This window comes from Salvelinus namaycush, chromosome 30 (assembly GCF_016432855.1).
Source record: "Salvelinus namaycush isolate Seneca chromosome 30, SaNama_1.0, whole genome shotgun sequence".
Lineage (NCBI taxonomy): Eukaryota > Metazoa > Chordata > Actinopteri > Salmoniformes > Salmonidae > Salvelinus > Salvelinus namaycush.
Window position 1 is genome coordinate 1,369,584 of NC_052336.1, and position 24,612 is coordinate 1,394,195.

The following is a 24,612-nucleotide window of genomic DNA, read 5'->3' on the forward strand; positions in this document are numbered from 1 at the left end:
GTCAGTCTGCAGATCTACAGTAACAGTCTGTCAGTACTAACTGTAATAGGGTAATAGTGTATGTCATGATAAAGTTCCCATCAGTCAGATCAATAAGAGGATGAGGTTCACTCTGCAGGGCCAGATGGCTCTCAGGAGGGAGTGGAAATGGACAAGATGTTGTGACACCATCACACACACACACGCACGCACGCACGCACGCACGCACGCACGCACGCACGCACGCACGCACGCACGCACGCACGCACGCACGCACGCACGCACGCACGCACACACACACACACACACACACACACACACACACACACACACACACACACACACACACACACACACACACACACACACACACACACTCACACACCAGTGGAGGCTGCTGAGGGGAGGACGGCTCATAATAATGTCTGGAACGGAGCGAATGGAATGGCATTAAACTCAAGGAAACCATGGAAACCATGTGTTTGATGTATTTGACACCATTCCATCTTATTCCTCTCCAGACATTATCAGGAGTTTGTCCTCCCCAATTAAGGTGCCACCAACCTCCTGTGATACACACACGCACCAACGCAAGCTCATGCACGTACGCACGCACACACACACACACACACACACACACACACACACACACACACACACACACACACACACACACACACACACACACACACACACACACACACACGGGTGTGCGCACAATCAGACGCACATAAGCTCACACAAATTCACACGCAATATGCAAACACACACAAGTACACAAGCACAAGTGAACACACACACACACACACACACACACACACACACACACACACACACACACACACACACACACACACACACACACACACACACACACAATACACAGTAATAATACAATAACTATGACTCTGTAAAGGGGGGAAACAGTGGAGTTCTGTATTTCCAGCTGTAAATGTAACCTCTAACCTCCAGTGAGTCAGTCAGCTTTAGTATCTTTGTCACCAAGCACCTGCAACTTCCCAGACCAGCTCTATTGCCAGAACAGTCTACTGTTACAGAACTGAGAGAGAGAGAGAGAGAGAGAGAGAGAGAGAGAGAGAGAGAGAGAGAGAGAGAGAGAGAGAGAGAGAGAGAGATAGAGAGAGAGAGAGAGAGAGAGAGAGAGAGAGAGAGAGAGAGAGAGAGAGAGAGAGAGAGAGAGAGAGAGAGAGAGGGCACTCTAAAGTCTATACAGCCAACAGTCACAAGGTGTCAATGGATGCATCCGTAGGTACAGTCACATAGTTGTACACTTACATGGCGGTTCTCTATACAGATGTTGAACTTGGAAATCAGAAGCCATGAGAACTTATCTGGGATTTTGTTGTATTGTTTCATTTCATCCTTTAAAGTCCCATTGATCTGTATATCTCTTTTACAAGGGAGCCCTGCATGTCGACCATTTATAAACACAACATCACGCAAATATACAAGATTACAGAATATAGTCAAGACAACAGAAACAATCACATTGTTCAGCAAAGAGGTTCCTGATCAACGATGTGAACAGTCCAAGAGGCACCAGTAGATCTAGTCATTCCATACATGGGGTGCAAAGAAACCAAAAGCTGATTTACCCAACTCTATGCAGACTGAAGGAATCTCCAGTAAGCCATCCCTGAGACCGGGTCATTCCTACATCTAAAGTTTATTCATGATGTTAGGTATGGCAGAAGTTAATGTAAGAGAGCTTTAGAAATAAAAAGAGAGTAATGATTCGATCTACGTTGACTTCAAGGATCAGCTTACTCTCCCCAATTCCTAACCATAACCACGAGACACACCAGACCTTAGATCAGTGTTTTCTAGGGCAACTTCATGTTATTGATTTATTTTATTTTTAATTTGTTCAACTTCATGTGTTACTCTTCTTCTTATTTTTACCTCAGTGCTTACTGCTTGTCCCACATACCTTTGCGTGCGTCCTACATTGAAACTGCTGCTGATTGGTTCTTTGCTTATCAGAGGTGGGCTGACTCTTAGAAATAGAGAAAGCTCATTGGTCAGTGGTAGATATCCTCTCCGTCTATTGGCTGAGTTGGCTTTCAGACCTAGAGACGCAGCCGTACATTGTGTACCGTGTCCAATGTCTCTCTTCCTGTGTTACCGCCTTGGGGTGAGAAAGAAAGTGAGCAGCAGTGAAGCCTTCGTATTCATTGGACCAGTACAGTAAGTAACTAGCTACTGTAATTTGATAGCTTGCGCCTTCTGGAGTGAACTGAAGACGTGTGGATTGAATTTGCCCAGTCGCTGTAGTTTAAGGTGAGCATCCATCGAGGTTACAAATTGTGAATCGTTTTGCCCGCTATCTAACGTTAGCTACAGCAATCGTGTGGCCATTTCACTATTTCGCTAGCATACGGTACGGTAGCCAGTTAGCTATCTGGCTATGCTAGGTCTGCTAACATTTCTTGCTTCTCGGTCTGCCAGTGAGAGATGCAAGCTTGCTGTTTGTGTGTTGTTGACAGATTTGGTATCTACCTAATGATCCGATGCGGATAAATATGTGACTGATAGCTGTAGTTAGCCAGCTAGTTATGGGATGATGTTGGACTGTGTAGGCAGTTCAGGGGCGTATTCGTTACGGAAACTGTTTACCGTTTAAGAAGCAAACAGAGCAAGACGGGAGTTTCTATTCGTTCTATTTGCTTCCGTTTAGGAAACGATTTGCAACATAATGGGCGTAATGAATACGCCCTAGTTTACGTTTTCTTGCACTCTCCTCTTATCTCAATGTATTTGGTAATAACTTTGTCACCATTGCCCTCTTAACTCTGTTCTTCTAGTTAGCTAATCAGCTAAGTTAGTTAGTTATATTGTCTGTGATCCACGAGCTTTACAGACCAATCCTAATTTATTTGGGCGAAATAGTCCGTAGCTACAGAATCAGAATGATATAGAAAACTAGTGAACTAAATAAATTGCCGAAGTGCTTGTTATTATACTAGCTAGCTAGTGTGAATGTAGCCATTCATTTACCTACTAACGTTACAGCTTGTATGTTTTAGGGCATTGTCAAGTTAGTATTGTTTGTTGTTGATCAGGGTCCCATAGCATCGCTACAGGACCTGTGGACCACATAGTACGCGCTCACGTTTCCCATCACGTCACCTCCCTGTCGCAACTGGGCCGCGCCTGTCTGTCAAATCACATTTTATTTGTCACATGCGCCGAAGACAACAGGTGTAGATTGTCGTTGTCAGAACAACAAACCAATCTGTTTTGAAATTCACTCAGCTAGCTGCCCATCTTAACTATAAGGTTTTACAGCGGTGACTCAGTTAAACGTGGGTCTTGCTCAACTCAAATCGCATGGTTGTCATGCATTTCAGACTGTTTACCATGTAAACAAGGTGTGTGTGTGTGTGTGTGTGTGTGTGTGTGTGTGTGTGTGTGTGTGTGTGTGTGTGTGTGTGTGTGTGTGTGTGTGTGTGTGTGTGTGTGTGAGAGAGAGAAAGAAATAGCAAATGCGATGTGTGCGCACTTCCATTGTTAGCTTGGGAGTAGCAGCAGAAACAATGCCTCCTGTCCTGTGATACACCCCTGGTTTAGCAGCCCTCCACAAAAGGTGCTTATTTAGTAGCTTACAATCCTTATCTGCCACCTGAAAGACTGCATCCCTTGTGTGGTCACAACACTGCTTTGTTCTGAATGCAGGGTGTGGCCCAAGCCGTCTAGGAAAGGCTTTAGAAGGAAACGTGTGAGTTAGTCCAGGTGTGAAGTTGATCTTAGGCACAGATCTACAATCAGCATGTCCCCTCCAGACCCTGAGCTTTACCATTAAAGAGAAAAACACTAACTTCTGTCACTCTGCCCAGTCCTGGGGGACAGTTCTGTCACTCCGCCCAAGTCCTGGGGGACAGTTCTGTCACTCCGCCCAAGTCCTGGGGGACAGTTCTGTCACTCCGCCCAGTCCTGGGGGACAGTTCTGTCACTCCGCCCAAGTCCTGGGGGACAGTTCTGTCACTCCGCTCAGTCCTAGGGGACAGTTCCGCCCAGTCCCGGGGGACAGTAGTTCTGTCTGCAGTATAAAGACAGAGAGGTCGTAGTGCCGTTCACTTGAGAGAGATATGCCTTTTAGCAGACACTTTCATCCAAGCGAGGAAAGGTGAGGACAGTGTATGTCTCTGTCTGTCTGTCTCCTACACGACAACAACAAATGAGTTAGCTACAGCTGATCCAGAGCAGCAGAACAGGTTAACAGGCTCAGAGATGCCAACTCAGCATGTTGTGTGTGTGAATATCATTCTGTTAGCAGGATTATCAGGTCTGATACTGCTAAGCCGGTTCTTCTGTCCGCTCCAACAGAGGGAGAAATCAGCCTGTAGCATGGCATGATGGACATACTTCTACCATTAGAGCTGGGAAGGTGTAATTCTTTCATTATTATTACACCCGATAGTGTTTGTGGGGGGAATTCTCTGCCATGTTGTTTCTGTTTACCGCTGAGCAGAGGTTGGAGAGGACACTAACTTCTGTCACGCCGCCCAGTCCTGGGGGACACTTCTGTCACGCATCTTGACTTCAGCCCTCAAAGGTGCCTGTGTGGGTAGAGCCTGCAGACTGTGGCTAGTGAGGGGATAGTTTGTAGAGCCTGCAGACTGTGGCTAGTGAGGGGATAGTGTGTAGAGCCTGCAGACTGTGGCTAGTGAGGGGATAGTGTGTAGAGCCTGCAGACTGTGGCTAGTGAGGGGATAGTGTGTAGAGCCTGCAGACTGTGGGTAGTGAGGGGATAGTGTGTAGAGCCTGCAGACTGTGGGTAGTGAGGGGATAGTGTGTAGAGCCTGCAGACTGTGGCTAGTGAGGGGATAGTGTGTAGAGCCTGCAGACTGTGGCTAGTGAGGGGATAGTGTGTAGAGCCTGCAGACTGTGGCTAGTGAGGGGATAGTGTGTAGAGCCTGCAGACTGTGGCTAGTGAGGGGATAGTGTGTAGAGCCTGCAGACTGTGGCTAGTGAGGGGATAGTGTGTAGAGCCTGCAGACTGTGGCTAGTGAGGGGATAGTGTGTAGAGCCTGCAGACTGTGGCTAGTGAGGGGATAGTGTGTAGAGCCTGCAGACTGTGGCTAGTGAGGGGATAGTGTGTAGAGCCTGCAGACTGGCTAGTGAGGGGATAGTGTGTAGAGCCTGCAGACTGTGGCTAGTGAGGGGATAGTGTGTAGAGCCTGCAGACTGTGGCTAGTGAGGGGATAGTGTGTAGAGCCTGCAGACTGTGGCTAGTGAGGGATAGTGTGTAGAGCCTGCAGACTGTGGCTAGTGAGGGGATAGTGTGTAGAGCCTGCAGACTGGCTAGTGAGGGGATAGTGTGTAGAGCCTGCAGACTGTGGCTAGTGAGGGGATAGTGTGTAGAGCCTGCAGACTGTGGCTAGTGAGGGGATAGTGTGTAGAGCCTGCAGACTGTGGCTAGTGAGGGGATAGTGTGTAGAGCCTGCAGACTGTGGCTAGTGAGGGGATAGTGTGTAGAGCCTGCAGACTGTGGCTAGTGAGGGGATAGTGTGTAGAGCCCGCAGACTGTGGCTAGTGAGGGGATAGTGTGTAGAGCCCGCAGACTGTGGCTAGTGAGGGGATAGTGTGTAGAGCCCGCAGACTGTGGCTAGTGAGGGGATAGTGTGTAGAGCCTGCAGACTGTGGCTAGTGAGGGGATAGTGTGTAGAGCCTGCAGACTGTGGCTAGTGAGGGGATAGTGTGTAGAGCCTGCAGACTGTGGCTAGTGAGGGGATAGTGTGTAGAGCCTGCAGACTGTGGCTAGTGAGGGGATAGTGTGTAGAGCCTGCAGACTGTGGCTAGTGAGGGGATAGTGTGTAGAGCCTGCAGACTGTGGCTAGTGAGGGGATAGTGTGTAGAGCCTGCAGACTGTGGCTAGTGAGGGGATAGTGTGTAGAGCCTGCAGACTGTGGCTAGTGAGGGGATAGTGTGTAGAGCCTGCAGACTGTGGCTAGTGAGGGGATAGTGTGTAGAGCCCGCAGACTGTGGCTAGTGAGGGGATAGTGTGTAGAGCCCGCAGACTGTGGCTAGTGAGGGGATAGTGTGTAGAGCCCGCAGACTGTGGCTAGTGAGGGGATAGTGTGTAGAGCCCGCAGACTGTGGCTAGTGAGGGGATAGTGTGTAGAGCCCGCAGACTGTGGCTAGTGAGGGGATAGTGTGTAGAGCCCGCAGACTGTGGCTAGTGAGGGGATAGTGTGTAGAGCCCGCAGACTGTGGCTAGTGAGGGGATAGTGTGTAGAGCCCGCAGACTGTGGCTAGTGAGGGGATAGTGTGTAGAGCCCGCAGACTGTGGCTAGTGAGGGGATAGTGTGTAGAGCCCGCAGACTGTGGCTAGTGAGGGGATAGTGTGTAGAGCCTGCAGACTGTGGCTAGTGAGGGGATAGTGTGTAGAGCCTGCAGACTGTGGCTAGTGAGGGGATAGTGTGTAGAGCCTGCAGACTGTGGCTAGTGAGGGGATAGTGTGTTCATGTCCAACCGGTGAGCTGTAGCAGAAATAGAGGAGAGGACGGACGAGGAGGGGTAGAGAGGACGGACGAGGAGGGGTAGAGAGGACGGACGAGGAGGGGTATAGAGGACGGACGAGGAGGGGTAGAGAGGACGGACGAGGAGTGGGAGAGAGGACGGACGAGGAGGGGTAGAGAGGACGGACGAGGAGTGGGAGAGAGGACGGATGAGGAGGGGTAGAGGGAGACGTAGGAGAAAGAGAGAGAGAGGCAGACAGACGGGGCAAGCTGCAGCCTTTTTAAAGTACCACTTTGTACCTCTTCCAACCCCACCTCCCTCAATCCACGTTTCATTTCATGTTTGTTGTTTTACCACCGCAGTGACTGCCCTGTCAGCATCTCATCCTTCCATTCCTCCCTCTTTACCTCTCTCTCCTCTGCTCCATCTGTTTTTCATCAGGCTCTGCCTATCCCCAGCCACTCTAGAAGGGAGTGTCCCACACCAGCAGAGGAGAGAAAAGAACAGAGAAGAGAGCAGGACGGAGGGGGGAGGGAGGGAAAGAAGAGAACAGATGAGTGAGGGAGAAACATCAGAGTGGGAAAGAATATAGAAGAGGGAGAGAGATGAGGGGATATGGGAGAGATGAGGGGATATGGGAGAGATGAGGGGATATGGGAGGAAGAGGAGAGAGATGAGGAGATATGGGAGGAAGAGGAGAGAGATGAGGGGATATGGGAGGAAGAGGAGAGAGGGAGGAAGAGGATAGTTTATCGCCCCTAGGATAGTGAAGGTCGTTATCAATAAAACACAATACGGTGCAGAGCGTTCAATTAGGCTGCTGGGGGTCAAGAACCAGCTCTGCTACAACCATTGACAACGACGTGCCGTTTCCAAGGGACCGTTAAATTAATGTTGCAACTAGTTGGTTGTAATATCATCACGTCCTGAAGAACACAGTCACAACTACACATTTATCTCTATCAGAGTTATACAGCGAGGAACTGTTTTATGATCCGTAAACATCAGTTGATCATGTATTCTCAGATACGTGAAGGGTATCCTATTCATTTAGCTAGCTAAGCAAACGTGTCATTTAGCTTGCTTCATTAGAGATGAGGTGTTTGGAAAGAGCTGGACATCGGTAAGGTGTCGTCTTGGTAAAGTTGTCAGTCGGACTACTGTCACCACCACCATTATATGACAAGCAAATCAAACAGTATTTGGATATAGCCATCGAGTTTATCCCCTGACAGTTAGCTTGTCATCGAGCCATATTGACGTGATCTGTTGTTAGCTAGCGATCCAATTTGACGTGGTCCATCAGACAATCTGTCAGCAGCAATCGCGATTAAACACTCTGAAAAACAACGATAAAAGGGGATACTGTTAGCTGACTTTGCTAGGTAGGCCGAGCTATGTCGGTTAGAGAAAAAAGTACATTAGTTTTACTTAACACACAGTCTCTACCAGTAGCTTGCAAAGTAAGAGCCCACAGAGGGTGGGACATGTAGAGCCCGCGGAGGGTGGGACATGCAGAGGGGTGGGACATGCGGAGGGGTGGGACATGCGGAGGGGTGGGACATGCGGACCTTGTGGAAGTCCCTGTATATCTGGACAGGTTCTCCTGACCTTGTGGAAGTCCCTGTATATCTGGACAGGTTCTCCTGACCTTGTGGAAGTCCCTGTATATCTGGACAGGTTCTCCTGACCTTGTGGAAGTCCCTGTATATCTGGACAGGTTCTCCTGACCTTGTGGAAGTCCCTGTATAACTGGACAGGTTCTCCTGACCTTGTGGAAGTCCCTGTATAACTGGACAGGTTCTCCTGACCTTGTGGAAGTCCCTGTATAACTGGACAGGTTCTCCTGACCTTGTGGAAGTCCCTGTATATCTGGACAGGTTCTCCTGACCTTGTGGAAGTCCCTGTATATCTGGACAGGTTCTCCTGACCTTGTGGAAGTCCCTGTATATCTGGACAGGTTCTCCTGACCTTGTGGAAGTCCCTGTATATCTGGACAGGTTCTCCTGACCTTGTGGAAGTCCCTGTATATCTGGACAGGTTCTCCTGACCTTGTGGAAGTCCCTGTATATCTGGACAGGTTCTCCTGACCTTGTGGAAGTCCCTGTATATCTGGACAGGTTCTCCTGACCTTGTGGACGTCCCTGTATAACTGGACAGGTTCTCCTGACCTTGTGGAAGTCCCTGTATAACTGGACAGGTTCTCCTGACCTTGTGGAAGTCCCTGTATATCTGGACAGGTCCTCCTGACCTTGTGGAAGTCCCTGTATAACTGGACAGTTTCTCCTGACCTTGTGGAAGTCCCTGTATAACTGGACAGGTCCTCCTGACCTTGTGGAAGTCCCTGTATATCTGGACAGGTTCTCCTGACCTTGTGGAAGTCCCTGTATAACTGGACAGGTTCTCCTGACCTTGTGGAAGTCCCTGTATATCTGGACAGGTTCTCCTGACCTTGTGGAAGTCCCTGTATATCTGGACATGTTCTCCTGACCTTGTGGAAGTCCCTGTATATCTGGACAGGTTCTCCTGACCTTGTGGAAGTCCCTGTATATCTGGACAGTTTCTCCTGACTTTGTGGAAGTCCCTGTATATCTGGACAGGTTCTCCTGACCTTGTGGAAGTCCCTGTATATCTGGACAGGTTCTCCTGACCTTGTGGAAGTCCCTGTATATCTGGACAGGTTCTCCTGACCTTGTGGACGTCCCTGTATATCTGGACAGTTTCTCCTGACCTTGTGGAAGTCCCTGTATAACTGGACAGGTTCTCCTGACCTTGTGGAAGTCCCTGTATATCTGGAAAGTTTCTCCTGACCTTGTGGAAGTCCCTGTATATCTGGACAGTTTCTCCTGACCTTGTGGAAGTCCCTGTATATCTGGACAGGTTCTCCTGACCTTGTGGAAGTCCCTGTATAACTGGACAGGTTCTCCTGACCTTGTGGAAGTCCCTGTATAACTGGACAGGTTCTCCTGACCTTGTGGAAGTCCCTGTATAACTGGACAGGTTCTCCTGACCTTGTGGAAGTCCCTGTATAACTGGACAGGTTCTCCTGACCTTGTGGAAGTCCCTGTATAACTGGACAGGTTCTCCTGACCTTGTGGAAGTCCCTGTATAACTGGACAGGTTCTCCTGACCTTGTGGAAGTCCCTGTATATCTGGACAGGTTCTCCTGACCTTGTGGAAGTCCCTGTATAACTGGACAGGTTCTCCTGACCTTGTGGAAGTCCCTGTATATCTGGACAGGTTCTCCTGACCTTGTGGAAGTCCCTGTATAACTGGACAGGTTCTCCTGACCTTGTGGAAGTCCCTGTATATCTGGACAGGTTCTCCTGACCTTGTGGAAGTCCCTGTATAACTGGACAGGTTCTCCTGACCTTGTGGAAGTCCCTGTATATCTGGACAGGTTCTCCTGACCTTGTGGAAGTCCCTGTATAACTGGACAGGTTCTCCTGACCTTGTGGAAGTCCCTGTATATCTGGACAGGTTCTCCTGACCTTGTGGAAGTCCCTGTATAACTGGACAGGTTCTCCTGACCTTGTGGAAGTCCCTGTATAACTGGACAGTTTCTGCAGTAAACACAGGTGACTGAGGTGAGCATGACTTTGCATGCAGCCAGCTCCTATGACATTATCCCTCAAAGGTGTGTGTGTGTGGCGTTTTTAGTTTTGTGTGTGTGTGTGGGGAGTAGTGGTGTGTGTGTGTGTACTCTACATCTATAACTAGAGAGGCTGGTTGTAGTATGTTGTTTTGGTGTTATTGGCTCTGAGACATCTGCTGTTGTCTAGGATGATTAGTAGAGCTCGGAGAAGGAGAACGGCATCAATCAGACTCTACTAATGGATCCTCCCAGACCATTACCATCATTACCTCCCTTCCATGCTCCATTACTCCTGTCTGGACTGACTACTCAACCTAATCACCTGGAGGGTCCTGGAGGAGACAGAAGAACAGCCATCAGTATGGGGTTTATAACCTGTGAGAGTGTGAAGGTGGTGATGACTACACAGAGAAAGTAGGTTTATAACCTGTGAGAGTGTGAAGGTGGTGATGACTACACAGAGAAAGTAGGTTTATAACCTGTGAGAGTGGTTCAGTGTGAAGGTGGTGATGACTACACAGAGAAAGTAGGTAGATGATGTAAGAGCTGAGTTGACATTGTGGTAAGAGAATGACGTGTGTGTAGATTAGGCTGTAAGTCAGTGGTCTCCAGTCAGACCTCACTGGCCACTCTGTCTTCCAGTCACAGCTAATGGAGCTCAGAGCTTAACAGTCTGGTGGTTTAGATGCTGATGGGTCTGTGTTGTGGATTTGTCTCTACTTAACAGTCAGGTGGTTTAGATGCTGATGGGTCTGTCTGTGGTGGATTTGTCTCTACTTAACAGTCAGGTGGTTTAGATGCTGATGGGTCTGTCTGTGTTGTGGATTTGTCTCTACTTAACAGTCAGGTGGTTTAGATGCTGATGGGTCTGTCTGTGTTGTGGATTTGTCTCTACTTAACAGTCTGGTGGTTTAGATGCTGATGGGTCTGTCTGTGTTGTGGATTTGTCTCTACTTAACAGTCTGGTGGTTTAGATGTTGATGGGTCTGTCTGTGTTGTGGATTTGTCTCTACGTAACAGTCAGGTGGGTTTAGATGCTGATGGGTCTGTCTGTGTTGTGGATTTGTCTCTACTTAACAGTCTGGTGGTTTAGATGCTGATGGGTCTGTGTTGTGGATTTGTCTCTACTTAACAGTCCGGTGGTTTAGATGCTGATGGGTCTGTCTGTGTTGTGGATTTGTCTCTACTTAACAGTCAGGTGGTTAAGATGCTGATGGGTCTGTCTGTGTTGTGGATTTGTCTCTACTTAACAGTCAGGTGGATTAGATGCTGATGGGTCTGTCTGTGTTGTGGATTTGTCTCTACTTAACAGTCAGGTGGTTTAGATGCTGATGGGTCTGTCTGTGTTGTGGATTTGTCTCTACGTAACAGTCAGGTGGGTTTAGATGCTGATGGGTCTGTCTGTGTTGTGGATTTGTCTCTACTTAACAGTCAGGTGGTTTAGATGCTGATGGGTCTGTGTTGTGGATTTGTCTTTACTTAACAGTCCGGTGGTTTAGATGCTGATGGGTCTGTCTGTGTTGTGGATTTGTCTCTACTTAACAGTCCGGTGGTTTAGATGCTGATGGGTCTGTCTGTGTTGTGGATTTGTCTCTACTTATCAGTCAGGTGGGTTTAGATGCTGATGGGTCTGTCTGTGTTGTGGATTTGTCTCTACTTAACAGTCAGGTGGTTTAGATGCTGATGGGTCTGTCTGTGTTGTGGATTTGTCTCTACTTAACAGTCAGGTGGTTTAGATGCTGATGGGTCTGTCTGTGTTGTGGATTTGTCTCTACTTAACAGTCCGGTGGTTTAGATGCTGATGGGTCTGTGTTGTGGATTTGTCTCTACTTAACAGTCCGGTGGTTTAGATGCTGATGGGTCTGTGTTGTGGATTTGTCTCTACGTAACAGTCAGGTGGTTTAGATGCTGATGGGTCTGTCTGTGTTGTGGATTTGTCTCTACTTAACAGTCCGGTGGTTTAGATGCTGATGGGTCTGTCTGTGTTGTGGATTTGTCTCTACTTAACAGTCAGGTGGTTTAGATGCTGATGGGTCTGTCTGTGTTGTGGATTTGTCTCTACTTAACAGTCTGGTGGTTTAGATGCTGATGGGTCTGTGTTGTGGATTTGTCTCTACTTAACAGTCAGGTGGTTTAGATGCTGATGGGTCTGTCTGTGTTGTGGATTTGTCTCTACTTATCAGTCAGGTGGGTTTAGATGCTGATGGGTCTGTCTGTGTTGTGGATTTGTCTCTACTTAACAGTCTGGTGGTTTAGATGCTGATGGGTCTGTGTTGTGGATTTGTCTCTACTTAACAGTCAGGTGGTTTAGATGCTGATGGGTCTGTGTTGTGGATTTGTCTCTACTTATCAGTCAGGTGGGTTTAGATGCTGATGGGTCTGTCTGTGTTGTGGATTTGTCTCTACTTAACAGTCTGGTGGTTTAGATGCTGATGGGTCTGTGTTGTGGATTTGTCTCTACTTAACAGTCCGGTGGTTTAGATGCTGATGGGTCTGTGTTGTGGATTTGTCTCTACTTAACAGTCAGGTGGTTTAGATGCTGATGGGTCTGTCTGTGTTGTGGATTTGTCTCTACTTAACAGTCCGGTGGTTTAGATGCTGATGGGTCTGTCTGTGTTGTGGATTTGTCTCTACTTAACAGTCAGGTGGGTTTAGATGCTGATGGGTCTGTCTGTGTTGTGGATTTGTCTCTACTTAACAGTCAGGTGGTTTAGATGCTGATGGGTCTGTCTGTGTTGTGGATTTGTCTCTACTTAACAGTCCGGTGGTTTAGATGCTGATGGGTCTGTCTGTGTTGTGGATTTGTCTCTACTTAACAGTCAGGTGGTTTAGATGCTGATGGGTCTGTGTTGTGGATTTGTCTCTACTTAACAGTCCGGTGGTTTTAGATGCTGATGGGTCTGTCTGTGTTGTGGATTTGTCTCTACTTAACAGTCAGGTGGTTTAGATGCTGATGGGTCTGTGTTGTGGATTTGTCTCTACTTAACAGTCCGGTGGTTTAGATGCTGATGGGTCTGTCTGTGTTGTGGATTTGTCTCTACGTAACAGTCAGGTGGGTTTAGATGCTGATGGGTCTGTCTGTGTTGTGGATTTGTCTCTACTTAACAGTCAGGTGGTTTAGATGCTGATGGGTCTGTGTTGTGGATTTGTCTCTACTTAACAGTCCGGTGGTTTAGATGCTGATGGGTCTGTCTGTGTTGTGGATTTGTCTCTACGTAACAGTCAGGTGGGTTTAGATGCTGATGGGTCTGTCTGTGTTGTGGATTTGTCTCTACTTAACAGTCTGGTGGTTTAGATGCTGATGGGTCTGTCTGTGTTGTGGATTTGTCTCTACTTAACAGTCAGGTGGTTTAGATGCTGATGGGTCTGTCTGTGTTGTGGATTTGTCTCTACTTAACAGTCTGGTGGTTTAGATGCTGATGGGTCTGTCTGTGTTGTGGATTTGTCTCTACTTAACAGTCCGGTGGTTTAGATGCTGATGGGTCTGTCTGTGTTGTGGATTTGTCTCTACTTAACAGTCCGGTGGTTTAGATGCTGATGGGTCTGTGTTGTGGATTTGTCTCTACTTAAGTCAGGTGGTTTAGATGCTGATGGGTCTGTCTGTGGTGGATTTGTCTCTACTTAACAGTCCGGTGGGTTTAGATGCTGATGGGTCTGTCTGTGGTGGATTTGTCTCTACTTAACAGTCCGGTGGGTTTAGATGCTGATGGGTCTGTCTGTGGTGGATTTGTCTCTACTTAACAGTCCGGTGGTTTAGATGCTGATGGGTCTGTCTGTGTTGTGGATTTGTCTCTACTTAACAGTCCGGTGGGTTTAGATGCTGATGGGTCTGTCTGTGGTGGATTTGTCTCTACTTAACAGTCCGGTGGTTTAGATGCTGATGGGTCTGTCTGTGTTGTGGATTTGTCTCTACTTAACAGTCAGGTGGTTTTAGATGCTGATGGGTCTGTCTGTGTTGTGGATTTGTCTCTACTTAACAGTCCGGTGGTTTAGATGCTGATGGGTCTGTGTTGTGGATTTGTCTCTACTTAACAGTCAGGTGGTTTAGATGCTGATGGGTCTGTCTGTGTTGTGGATTTGTCTCTACTTAACAGTCAGGTGGTTTAGATGCTGATGGGTCTGTGTTGTGGATTTGTCTCTACTTAAGTCAGGTGGTTTAGATGCTGATGGGTCTGTCTGTGTTGTGGATTTGTCTCTACTTAACAGTCAGGTGGGTTTAGATGCTGATGGGTCTGTCTGTGTTGTGGATTTGTCTCTACTTAACAGTCCGGTGGTTTAGATGCTGATGGGTCTGTGTTGTGGATTTGTCTCTACTTAACAGTCCGGTGGTTTAGATGCTGATGGGTCTGTGTTGTGGATTTGTCTCTACTTAACAGTCAGGTGGTTTAGATGCTGATGGGTCTGTCTGTGTTGTGGATTTGTCTCTACTTAACAGTCAGGTGGTTTAGATGCTGATGGGTCTGTGTTGTGGATTTGTCTCTACTTAAGTCAGGTGGTTTAGATGCTGATGGGTCTGTGTTGTGGATTTGTCTCTACTTAAGTCAGGTGGTTTAGATGCTGATGGGTCTGTCTGTGTTGTGGATTTGTCTCTACTTAACAGTCAGGTGGTTTAGATGCTGATGGGTCTGTCTGTGTTGTGGATTTGTCTCTACTTAACAGTCAGGTGGTTTAGATGCTGATGGGTCTGTCTGTGTTGTGGATTTGTCTCTACTTAACAGTCAGGTGGTTTAGATGCTGATGGGTCCGTCTGTGTTGTGGATTTGTCTCTACAATGTCAGAATGTTTTCTGTCAAAGTGTTTTCTAGACGTTGAAAGCTGCCGGTCGGTCCAACAGGGGACTGAAACACATGTTTTTATCCCACAGATAAACTGGCTGCAGGTAGTTTGCTTTTACCATCATGGATATTTAACTCCTGGCTTGAATTGTGACGAGGTTCAGGGCTTAGTTAGGCCTACGATAGATTTAAACATGGCCTATAACCTGTTAGAATAGGCGACATCGTCCGGAACTTATTCAGTCATGTTATTTCTGAGTAAGGGGTCCATACCTGGTCTGGTATTAACATCAGGCTGTGTACTGGACCTCGGATGTGACCCGCTTTATCCCAGTCTTCAGAACCTGATTTGCATCATCAATAGCCAGCGATGGATGCGATCAACATTACTATCATCATGAATACTGACATGTCATCTGCTCTCATTCCCTTTCCATCAGGGCAGAGTGAGCCTGTTATCCCCTGTTATCCCCCTGCTATAGAGCACCACAGTGGAGGTGTCAGAATACCCAGAAAACCTAACGGTTAAACAGGGAAATGTTTCCAATTGTTTTTCTACAATTCATTTAAAAGGTGACTTTTATCAATATATTCGGCTGTATTTACTCTCCGATTCTAAAATGCTAATTAGCATTAAAGTAGACATCATGTAAAACTACAAATCCCAGCTAGCTCCTGCAGGTTGTCTCTAGCTGACACCTTTACTAACAGGTATTGTGTCAATTTAAAACTTGCACAAGACAGTTAACAGAATTGTCAATTTGAAAGAAATGTAGCCAATTTATTCATGAATACATTTAGATAGTTAATCCCGGGATTCTTACCTTTACCTCGATTCTTCAGTCTGGTCCAGATCATCATGGTATTTGTAGTTCTTTATGATAGCCACGTTAGCAGCTAATTAGCATTTCATTTTTGGGAGGTAAATACAGGCCAATATATTGATTAAAGTCACCTTGTCCTAGAGAGATTTACACGGTTATCAAAACATCACCCCAGGGGAAGCCTACACAAAACATCACCCCAGGGGAAGCCTACACAAAACCTTAATGGAGGAGTGGACAGTAAACCTCTAATTCTAGAGAGAACAGAACAGACCAGAGAGGGAGAACGATGTGGGAGAGAGACCAGACCAGAACAGAGAGAGAGAACGATGTGGGAGAGAGACCAGAACAGAGAGGGAGAACGATGTGGGAGAGAGAACAGAACAGAACAGCGAGAGAGAACGATGTGGGAGAGAGACCAGAACAGAGAGGGAGAACGATGTGGGAGAGAGACCAGACCAGAACAGAGAGAGAGAACGATGTGGGAGAGAGACCAGAACAGAGAGGGAGAACGATGTGGGAGAGAGAACAGACCAGAACAGAGAGAGAGAACGATGTGGGAGAGAGAACAGACCAGAACAGAGAGGGAGAACGATGTGGGAGAGAGAACAGACCAGAACAGAGAGGGAGAACGATGTGGGAGAGAGAACAGACCAGAACAGAGAGGGAGAACGATGTGGGAGAGAGAACAGACCAGAACAGAGAGAACGATGTGGGAGAGAGACCAGAACAGAGAGGGAGAACGATGTGGGAGAGAGAACAGACCAGCACAGAGAGGGAGAACGATGTGGGAGAGAGAACAGACCAGAACAGAGAGGGAGAACAATGTGGGAGAGAGAACAGACCAGCACAGAGAGAGAGAACGATGTGGGAGAGAGAACAGACCAGAACAGAGAGAACGATGTGGGAGAGAGACCAGAACAGAGAGAGAGAACGATGTGGGAGAGAGAACTAACCAATGTTCCCTCTAAACCGCACAGCTTCCCCAAGACTGCCGCGCATAAAATAAAATACCAGCCACCGCCCAGAGGTCACAGAAGATTGAACTCCACTCAACTTTAGTTTACACCAGTGTTTCCCAACTCCGGTCCTCCTGTGCCTCCAGCAGCGCACGTTGTTGTTGCCCCAGACAAACATACCTGATTCAACTAGTCAATGGCTTGATTATTAGTTTGATTTAACCTTTATCTAACTAGGCAAGTCAGTTAAGAACAAATTCTTATTTACAATGACGGCCTACCGGGGAACAGTGGGTTAACTGCCTTGTTCAGGGGCAGAACGACAGATTTTTATCTTGTCAGCTCAGGGATTTGATCTAGCAACCTTTCGGTTACTGGCCCAACACACCGATATTGGCCAGATAACACAAATCCCAGAAGTGCCTTATTGTTATTATAAACTGGTTATCAACATAATTAGAACAGTAAAAAGTGATTTGTTTGTCGTACCCGTGGTATACGGTCTGATATACCACAGCTGTCAGCCAATCAGCATCCAGGGCTGGAACCACGGCTGTCAGCCAATCAGCATCCAGGGCTCAACCCACCCAGTTTATGTGATGTTTAAGACGTTGTCTGACTGGCTTTAATTACATGACCTACTTTGATCCCACTAACTCAAATGTTATCATCTTCTCTGTCTGTCTGCCTACCTCTGTCTGTCTGCCATCCTCTCTGTCTGCCTGTCTGCCTACCTCTCTCTGTCTGTCTCTGTCTGTCTGTCTGCCTGCCTACCTACCTCTCTGTCTGTCTGTCTGTCTGCCTGCCTACCTCGTCTGTCTGTCTGTCTGCCTGCCTCTCTGTCTGCCTGCCTCTCTGTCTCCATCCCTCTGTCTCCATCCCTCTGTCTCCATCCCTCTGTCTCTCTACAGGTTACCTGTCCCTAGGCGTGACACTTGGACCCAGAGGGACACAGACAGACACCCCGGTCTGCAGTTGGTGTAGCAGAGAGAGAACATGGCTTTGTCGTTTAAGAAAGACCTGGAGAAGTACAAGGAGATTGACGAGGATGAGCTCCTTAACAACCTGTCAGAGCAGGAACTCAAACAACTGGAGACTGCTCTGGAGGAGATGGACCCTGAGGTATGAAGTGGGGGGGGGGGGGGGGGGGGGTCTCACTGCTCTGGAGGAGATGGACCCTGAGGTATGAAGTGGGGGGGGGGGGGGGGTGGTCTCACTGCTCTGGAGGAGATGGACCCTGAGGTATGGAGGAGGGGGGGGTCTCACTGCTCTGGAGGAGATGGACCCTGAGGTATGAAGTGGGGGGGGGTGTCTCACTGCTCTGGAGGAGATGGACCCAGAGGTATGGAGGGGGGGGGGGGGTCTCACTGCTCTGGAGGAGATGGACCCTGAGGTATGGAGGAGGGGGGGGTCTCACTGCTCTGGAGGAGATGGACCCTGAGGTATGGAGGAGGGGGGGGGGGGGGGGGTCTCACTGCTCTGGAGGAGATGGACCCTGAGGTATGGAGGGGGGGGGGTCTCACTGCTCTGGAGGAGATGGACCCAGAGGTATGGAGGGGGGGGGGGTCTCACTGCTCTGGAGGAGATGGACCCAGAGGTATGGAGGTAGGGGGGGGGGGGGGTCTCACTGCTCTGGAGGAGATGGACCCTGAGGTATGGAGGAGGGGGGGGTCTCACTGCTGCTGGGAGGAGATGGACCCTGAGGTATGGAGGAGGGGGGGGGTCCTCGACTGCTCTTGGAGGAGATGGCAACCTGAGGTATGGAGGGGCGGAAGTGGGGGAGGGGGGGGGTCTCACTGGCTCTGGAGGAGATGGACCCAGAGGTATGGAGGGGGGGTCTCACTGCTCTGGAGGAGATGGACCCAGAGGTATGGAAGGGGGGGGGAGGGGGGGGTCTCACTGCTCTGGAGGAGATGGACCCAGAGGTATGGAGGGGGGGGGGGGGGGGGTCTCACTGCTCTGGAGGAGATGGATCCAGAGGTAGGGAGGGGGGGGGGGGGGGGGGGGGGGGGTCTCACTGCTCTGGAGGAGATGGACCCAGAGGTATGGAGGGGGGGGGGGTCTCACTGCTCTGAAGGAGATGGACCCAGAGGTATGGAGGGGGGGGTGTCTCAGTCTGTTTCTGTGTCTTCCTTGTGTTTTCTCCTTGTTCGCCAGACAGACATCTCATTCTTATCAACTTTTAACCTCCCAACTCTCGCAATCCTCAACTCTCAATGTTGGGAAATCTAAGGGAGAAGGAGAGGGAGTGTGTGGTGATTCTGCATGCAGTCTGCAAAGCCTTTCTATGTTGATTAGCACGCAGAGTTAGAGGAGGAGGAGGAGGCGCGGCAGAGTAGAGGAGGAGGAGGAGGCGCGGCAGAGTAGAGGAGGAGGAGGAGGCGCGGCAGAGTAGAGGAGGAGGAGGAGGCGCGGCAGAGTAGAGGAGGAGGAGGAGGCGCGGCAGAGTAGAGGAGGAGGAGGAGGCGCGGCAGAGTAGAGGAGGAGGCGCGGCAGAGTAGAGGAGGAGGCGCGGCAGAGTAGAGGAGGAGGCGCGGCAGAGTAGAGGAGGAGGCGCGGCAGAGTGGAGGAGGAGGCGCGGCAGAGTGGAGGAGGAGGAGGCGCGGCAGAGTGGAGGAGGAGGAGGCGCGGCAGAGTGGAGGAGGAGGAGGCGCGGCAGAGTAGAGGAGGCAGAGTAGAGGAGGCAGAGTAGAGGAGGCAGAGGAGGCGCGGCAGAGGAGGCGCGGCAGAGTAGAGGAGGCGCGGCAGAGTGGAGGAGGCGCGGCAGAGTAGAGGAGGAGGAGGCGCGGCAGAGTAGAGGAGGAGGAGGCGCGGCAGAGTAGAGGAGGAGCAGAGTAGTGATACCCCTCCAGGTCTGAGAGGTTTATGTTCCTTTTCAAGGGCCAGAGTGAGATTAAACAGCCCTTTATAAGTGATATTACACAATACACACCAACAGAAGTATTGGGAAAACGGCCCTTTATATGTGATATTACACAATACACACCAACAGAAGTATTGGGAAAATGGCCCTTTATATGTGATATTACACAATACACACCAACAGAAGTATTGGGAAAACGGCCCTTTATATGTATTACACAATACACACCAACAGAAGTATTGGGAAAACGGCCCTTTATATGTGATATTACACAATACACACCAACAGAAGTATTGGGAAAATGGCCCTTTATATGTGATATTACACAATACACACCAACAGAAGTATTGGGAAAACGGCCCTTTATATGTGATATTACACAATACACACCAACAGAAGTATTGGGAAAACGGCCCTTTATAAGTGATATTACACAATACACACCAACAGAAGTATTGGGAATAGGACAATGTGTTACATCTCAAGTAGAGAGCATCATAAACATTCTTCTTGTCTTTCACTTATACACAGCATGAAGGAGATCCACTAACTAGGCAACCATAGAAACTCCACCCAACACAGCACCAATTGCAGCCCTGATGTTTTTAAACATGGCACATGAATTCACCAATCAGTCAATAAACCCATGTATCCACTCCTCCGTGTCTCCCCCCCCAGAATGCATTGCTGCCAGCGTCGATGCGTCAGAAGGACCACACAGTGAAAGCAGCCACCGGCCCCTACAGCAGAGAGAAACTACTCAGTTTTCTGGAGAAGGAGGCCCTGGAGTACAAAGACAGAGATGATGTAGTGTCTTTCTCTGGAGAGAGGAAAGGTAGGAGGCCCTGGAGTACAAAGACAGAGATGATGTAGTGTCTTTCTCTGGAGAGAGGAAAGGTAGGAGGCCCTGGAGTACAAAGACAGAGATGATGTAGTGTCTTTCTCTGGAGAGAGGAAAGGTAGGAGGCCCTGGAGTACAAAGACAGAGATGATGTTGTGTCTTTCTCTGGAGAGAGGAAAGGTAGGAGGCCCTGGAGTACAAAGACAGAGATGATGTAGTGTCTTTCTCTGGAGAGAGGAAAGGTAGGAGGCCCTGGAGTATAAAGACAGAGATGATGTTGTGTCTTTCTCTGGAGAGAGGAAAGGTAGGAGGCCCTGGAGTATAAAGACGGAGATGATGTTGTGTCTTTCTCTGGAGAAAGGAAAGGTAGGAGGCCCTGGAGTATAAAGACAGAGATTATGTAATGTCTTTCTCTGGAGAGAGGAAAGGTAGGCCCTGGAGTATAAAGACAGAGATGATGTTGTGTCTTTCTCTGGAGAGAGGAAAGGTAGGAGGCCCTGGAGTATAAAGACAGAGATGATGTAGTCTTTCTCTAGAGAGAGGAAAGGTAGGAGGCCCTGGAGTATAAAGACAGAGATGATGTAGTGTCTTTCTCTGGAGAGAGGAAAGGTAGGAGGCCCTGGAGTATAAAGACAGAGATGATGTAGTGTCTTTCTCTAGAGAGAGGAAAGGTAGGAGGCCCTGGAGTATAAAGACAGAGATGATGTAGTGTCTTTCTCTGGAGAGAGGAAAGGTAGGAGGAACCTGGTGTACGTTCAGACCTTGTGCAGTGTTTCCCCTACGGTTTTTCTCAGGAGCTGTGGCAAAAGTAGCCGGGGGGGTCTGGGGGCATGCTACCCTGGGGGTTAGGAGAATGACTGAGAAATGATATTCTACTCCAGAATGCATGACGTTATCTGAAATATAACTGATGCGGCCCACTGCACTGAGACATGATGAGGAGCAAGCGGTGGCTGTGGGCTTGTGTCTCTCATTCGCTCTGTTTGCTACAAATATACATTGTAACGTATCACTCGGATCTAACTTCTTGAAGCTAGGGGGCAGAATTTTTATGTTTGGAAAAATAACGTTCCCAATGTAAGCTGCCTATTTCTCAGGTCCAGATACTAGAATATGCATATAATTGACAGAGTAGGATAGAAAACACTCTAACGTTTCTAAAACTGTCAAAATATTGTCTGTGAGTATAACAGAACTGATTTTGCAGGCGAAAACCTGAGGAAATCCAAACCGGAAGTGACTCTTATTTTGAAAAATCACTGTTCCATTCCCTGCCTTTCGTCCATTTGAATGGATATCAACCAGATTCCAGATGTTTAGATGTTGTGGGTAATGTTTAGATGTTGTGGGCAATGTTTAGATGTTGTGGGCAATGTTTAGATGTTGTGGGTAATGTTTAGATGTTGTGGGCAATGTTTAGATGTTGTGGGCAATGTTTAGATGTTGTGGGCAATGTTTAGATGTTGTGGGCAATGTTTAGAAGTTGTGGGCAATGTTTAGATGTTGTGGGCAATGTTTAGATGTTGTGGGTAATGTTTAGATGTTGTGGGTAATGTTTAGATGTTGTGGGCAATGTTTAGATGTTGTGGGTAATGTTTAGATGTTGTGGGTAATGTTTAGATGTTGTGGGTAATGTTTAGATGTTGTGGGCAATGTTTAGATGTTGTGGGCAATGTTTAGATGTTGTGGGCAATGTTTAGATTGTTGTGGGAATGTTTAGATGTTGTGGCAATGTTTAGATGTTGTGGGAATGTTTAGATGTTGTGGTAATGTTTAGATGTTTGGGTAATGTTTTTAGATGTTGTGGGTAATTTAGATTTGTGAATGTTAGATGTTGTGGGTAACCATAGATGTTGTGGGTAATGTTTAGATGTTGTGGGCAATGTTTAGATGTTGTGGGTAATGTTTAGATGTTGTGGGTAACCATAGATGTTGTGGGTAATGTTTAGATGTTGTGGTTAATGTTTGTGGTCTTGAAGGGAAGGCTCTGTTTCAGACAGGTGTGTATTGTATTGCAGGCATGTTGACTTTCTAAGTGTCAGCCCCAGGTGTGTGTGTGTGTGTGTGTGTGTGTGTGAGAGATTGCTCTCAGCTGTAATCAGTCCACTGCTGTGTCTGCAGGTATTACTAATGCATGTCTACTCTGGTCTTACACAATACACAGCTGAGAGAGGAGGAGGAGTGTGGGCTGGGAGAGGAGGAGGAGTGTGGGCTGGGAGAGGAGGAGGAGTGTGGGCTGGGAGAGGAGGAGGAGTGTGGGCTGGGAGAGGAGGAGGAGTGTGGGCTGGGAGAGGAGGAGGAGTGTGGGCTGGGAGAGGAGGAGGAGTGTGGGCTGGGAGGAGGAGGAGTGTGGGCTGGAGGAGGAGGAGGAGGAGGAGGAGGAGGAGTGTGGGCTGGAGGAGGAGGAGGAGTGTGGGCTGGGAGAGACAGAGAGAATAGTGAGGGAGAAAAAAGCAATATGGTGGTACAGTCCTCATACATTACTGAGGGATTTCCTTGTGCAAGGACACACACACACACACTCACACTCTCTTCTGGGTAGGAATACACCTTTAATGTCCCCCAGTACCAGTACCTCCAGTATGTATATAGAGCAGGGTTAGGGTTGGTACCTCCAGTATGTATATAGAGCAGGGTTAGGGTTGGTACCTCCAGTATGTATATAGAGCAGGGTTAGGGTTGGTACCTCCAGTATGTATATAGAGCGCAGGGTTAGGGTGGTACCTCCAGTATGTATATAGAGGCAGGGTTAGGTTTGGTACCTCCAGTATGTATATAGAGCAGGGTTAGGGTTGGTACCTCCAGTATGTATATAGAGCAGGGTTAGGGTTGGTACCTCCAGTATGTATATAGAGCAGGGTTAGGGTTGTTACCTCCAGTATGTATATAGAGCAGGGTTAGGGTTTGTTACCTCCAGTATGTATATAGAGCAGGGTTAGGGTTTGTTACCTCCAGTATGTATATAGAGCAGGGTTAGGGTTGTTACCTCCAGTATGTATATAGAGCAGTGGTTTAGGTTAGGTACCTCCAGTATGTATATAGAGCAGGTTAGGGTTGGTACCTCCAGTATGTATATAGAGCAGGGTTAGGTTGGTACCTCCAGTATGTATATAGAGCAGGTTAGGGTTGGTACCACCAGTCTTATATAGACAGGGTGAGGTTCGTACCTCCAGTATGTATATAGAGCAGGGTTAGGGTTGGTGCCTCCAGTATGTATATAGAGCAGGGTTAGGGTTGTTACCTCCAGTATGTATATAGAGCAGGGTTAGGGTTGGTGGCCTCCAGTATGTATATAGAGCAGGGTTAGGGTTGGTCCCTCCAGTATGTATATAGAGCAGGGTTAGGGTTGGTACCTCCAGTATGTATATAGAGCAGGGTTAGGGTTGGTACCTCCAGTATGTATATAGAGCAGGGTTAGGGTTGGTACCTCCAGTATGTATATAGAGCAGGGTTAGGGTTGGTACCTCCAGTATGTATATAGAGCAGGGTTAGGGTTGGTACCTCCAGTATGTATATAGAGCAGGGTTAGGGTTGTTACCTCCAGTATGTATATAGAGCAGGGTTAGGGTTGGTACCTCCAGTATGTATATAGAGCAGGGTTAGGGTTGGTACCTCCAGTATGTATATAGAGCAGGGTTAGGTTTGTTACCTCCAGTATGTATATAGAGCAGGGTTAGGGTTGGTACCTCCCCAGTATGTATATAGAGCAGGGTTAGGGTTGGTACCTCCAGTATGTATAAGGCAGGGTTAGGGTTGGTACCTCCAGTATGTATATAGAGCAGGGTTAGGTTTGTGACCTCCAGTATGTATATAGAGCAGGGTTAGGGTTTGTGACCTCCAGTATGTATATAGAGCAGGGTTAGGGTTTGTGACCTCCAGTATGTATATAGAGCAGGGTTAGGTTGTTACCCTCAGTATGTATTAGAGCAGGGTTAGGGTTGGTACCTCCAGTAGGTATATAGAGCGGGTTATTGGTTCTTGGTACCTCCAGTATGTATATAGAGCAGGGTTAGGTTGGTACCTCCGATATGTATATGAGCGGAGGGAGAAGTGAGGAGGAAAGAGAAAGGGGGGGGGGGGTGGGGCAAAAGGGGGGGGAGGGAAGAGGAGGAGGGGAGGGGGTGAGGTTAGTCGAGGGGGGTGGGGGGTAGTAGAGTGGGGGATAATGAGAGGCTAGGGGCAACTTGAGGAGGAAAGGGGGGAGGGGGGGGGGAGAGCGCTAATAGGATAGAGGAGGGGATAAGACGGAGGTGTGGAAGAGGGGAGGCGGATGCGGTAGGATGTAGGGGGAGG

At 48.3% G+C, this 24,612-nt stretch overlaps 1 protein-coding gene across 4 annotated transcripts in view; it reads left to right on the plus strand.

Annotated features, from left to right (window-relative positions):
- The first annotated feature begins 2,101 nt into the window (after positions 1-2,101).
- The window catches only part of tmod2 (tropomodulin 2), a 48,531-nt gene continuing 26,020 nt past the window's right edge, over positions 2,102-24,612 (plus strand). Inside the window, exons 1-3 of one of the 4 annotated variants that reach the window (XM_038969920.1) lie at positions 2,102-2,187; positions 17,527-17,737; positions 20,157-20,313. In XM_038969920.1, the coding sequence (XP_038825848.1) occupies positions 17,612-17,737; positions 20,157-20,313 (283 nt within the window). In that variant the 5' untranslated portion in view covers positions 2,102-2,187; positions 17,527-17,611. Of the gene's footprint in view, positions 2,281-17,526; positions 17,738-18,247; positions 18,269-18,306; positions 18,320-20,156; positions 20,314-24,612 lie in introns of those variants that run through there. The other 3 variants (XM_038969919.1, XM_038969922.1, XM_038969923.1) reach the window with 3 other exon arrangements.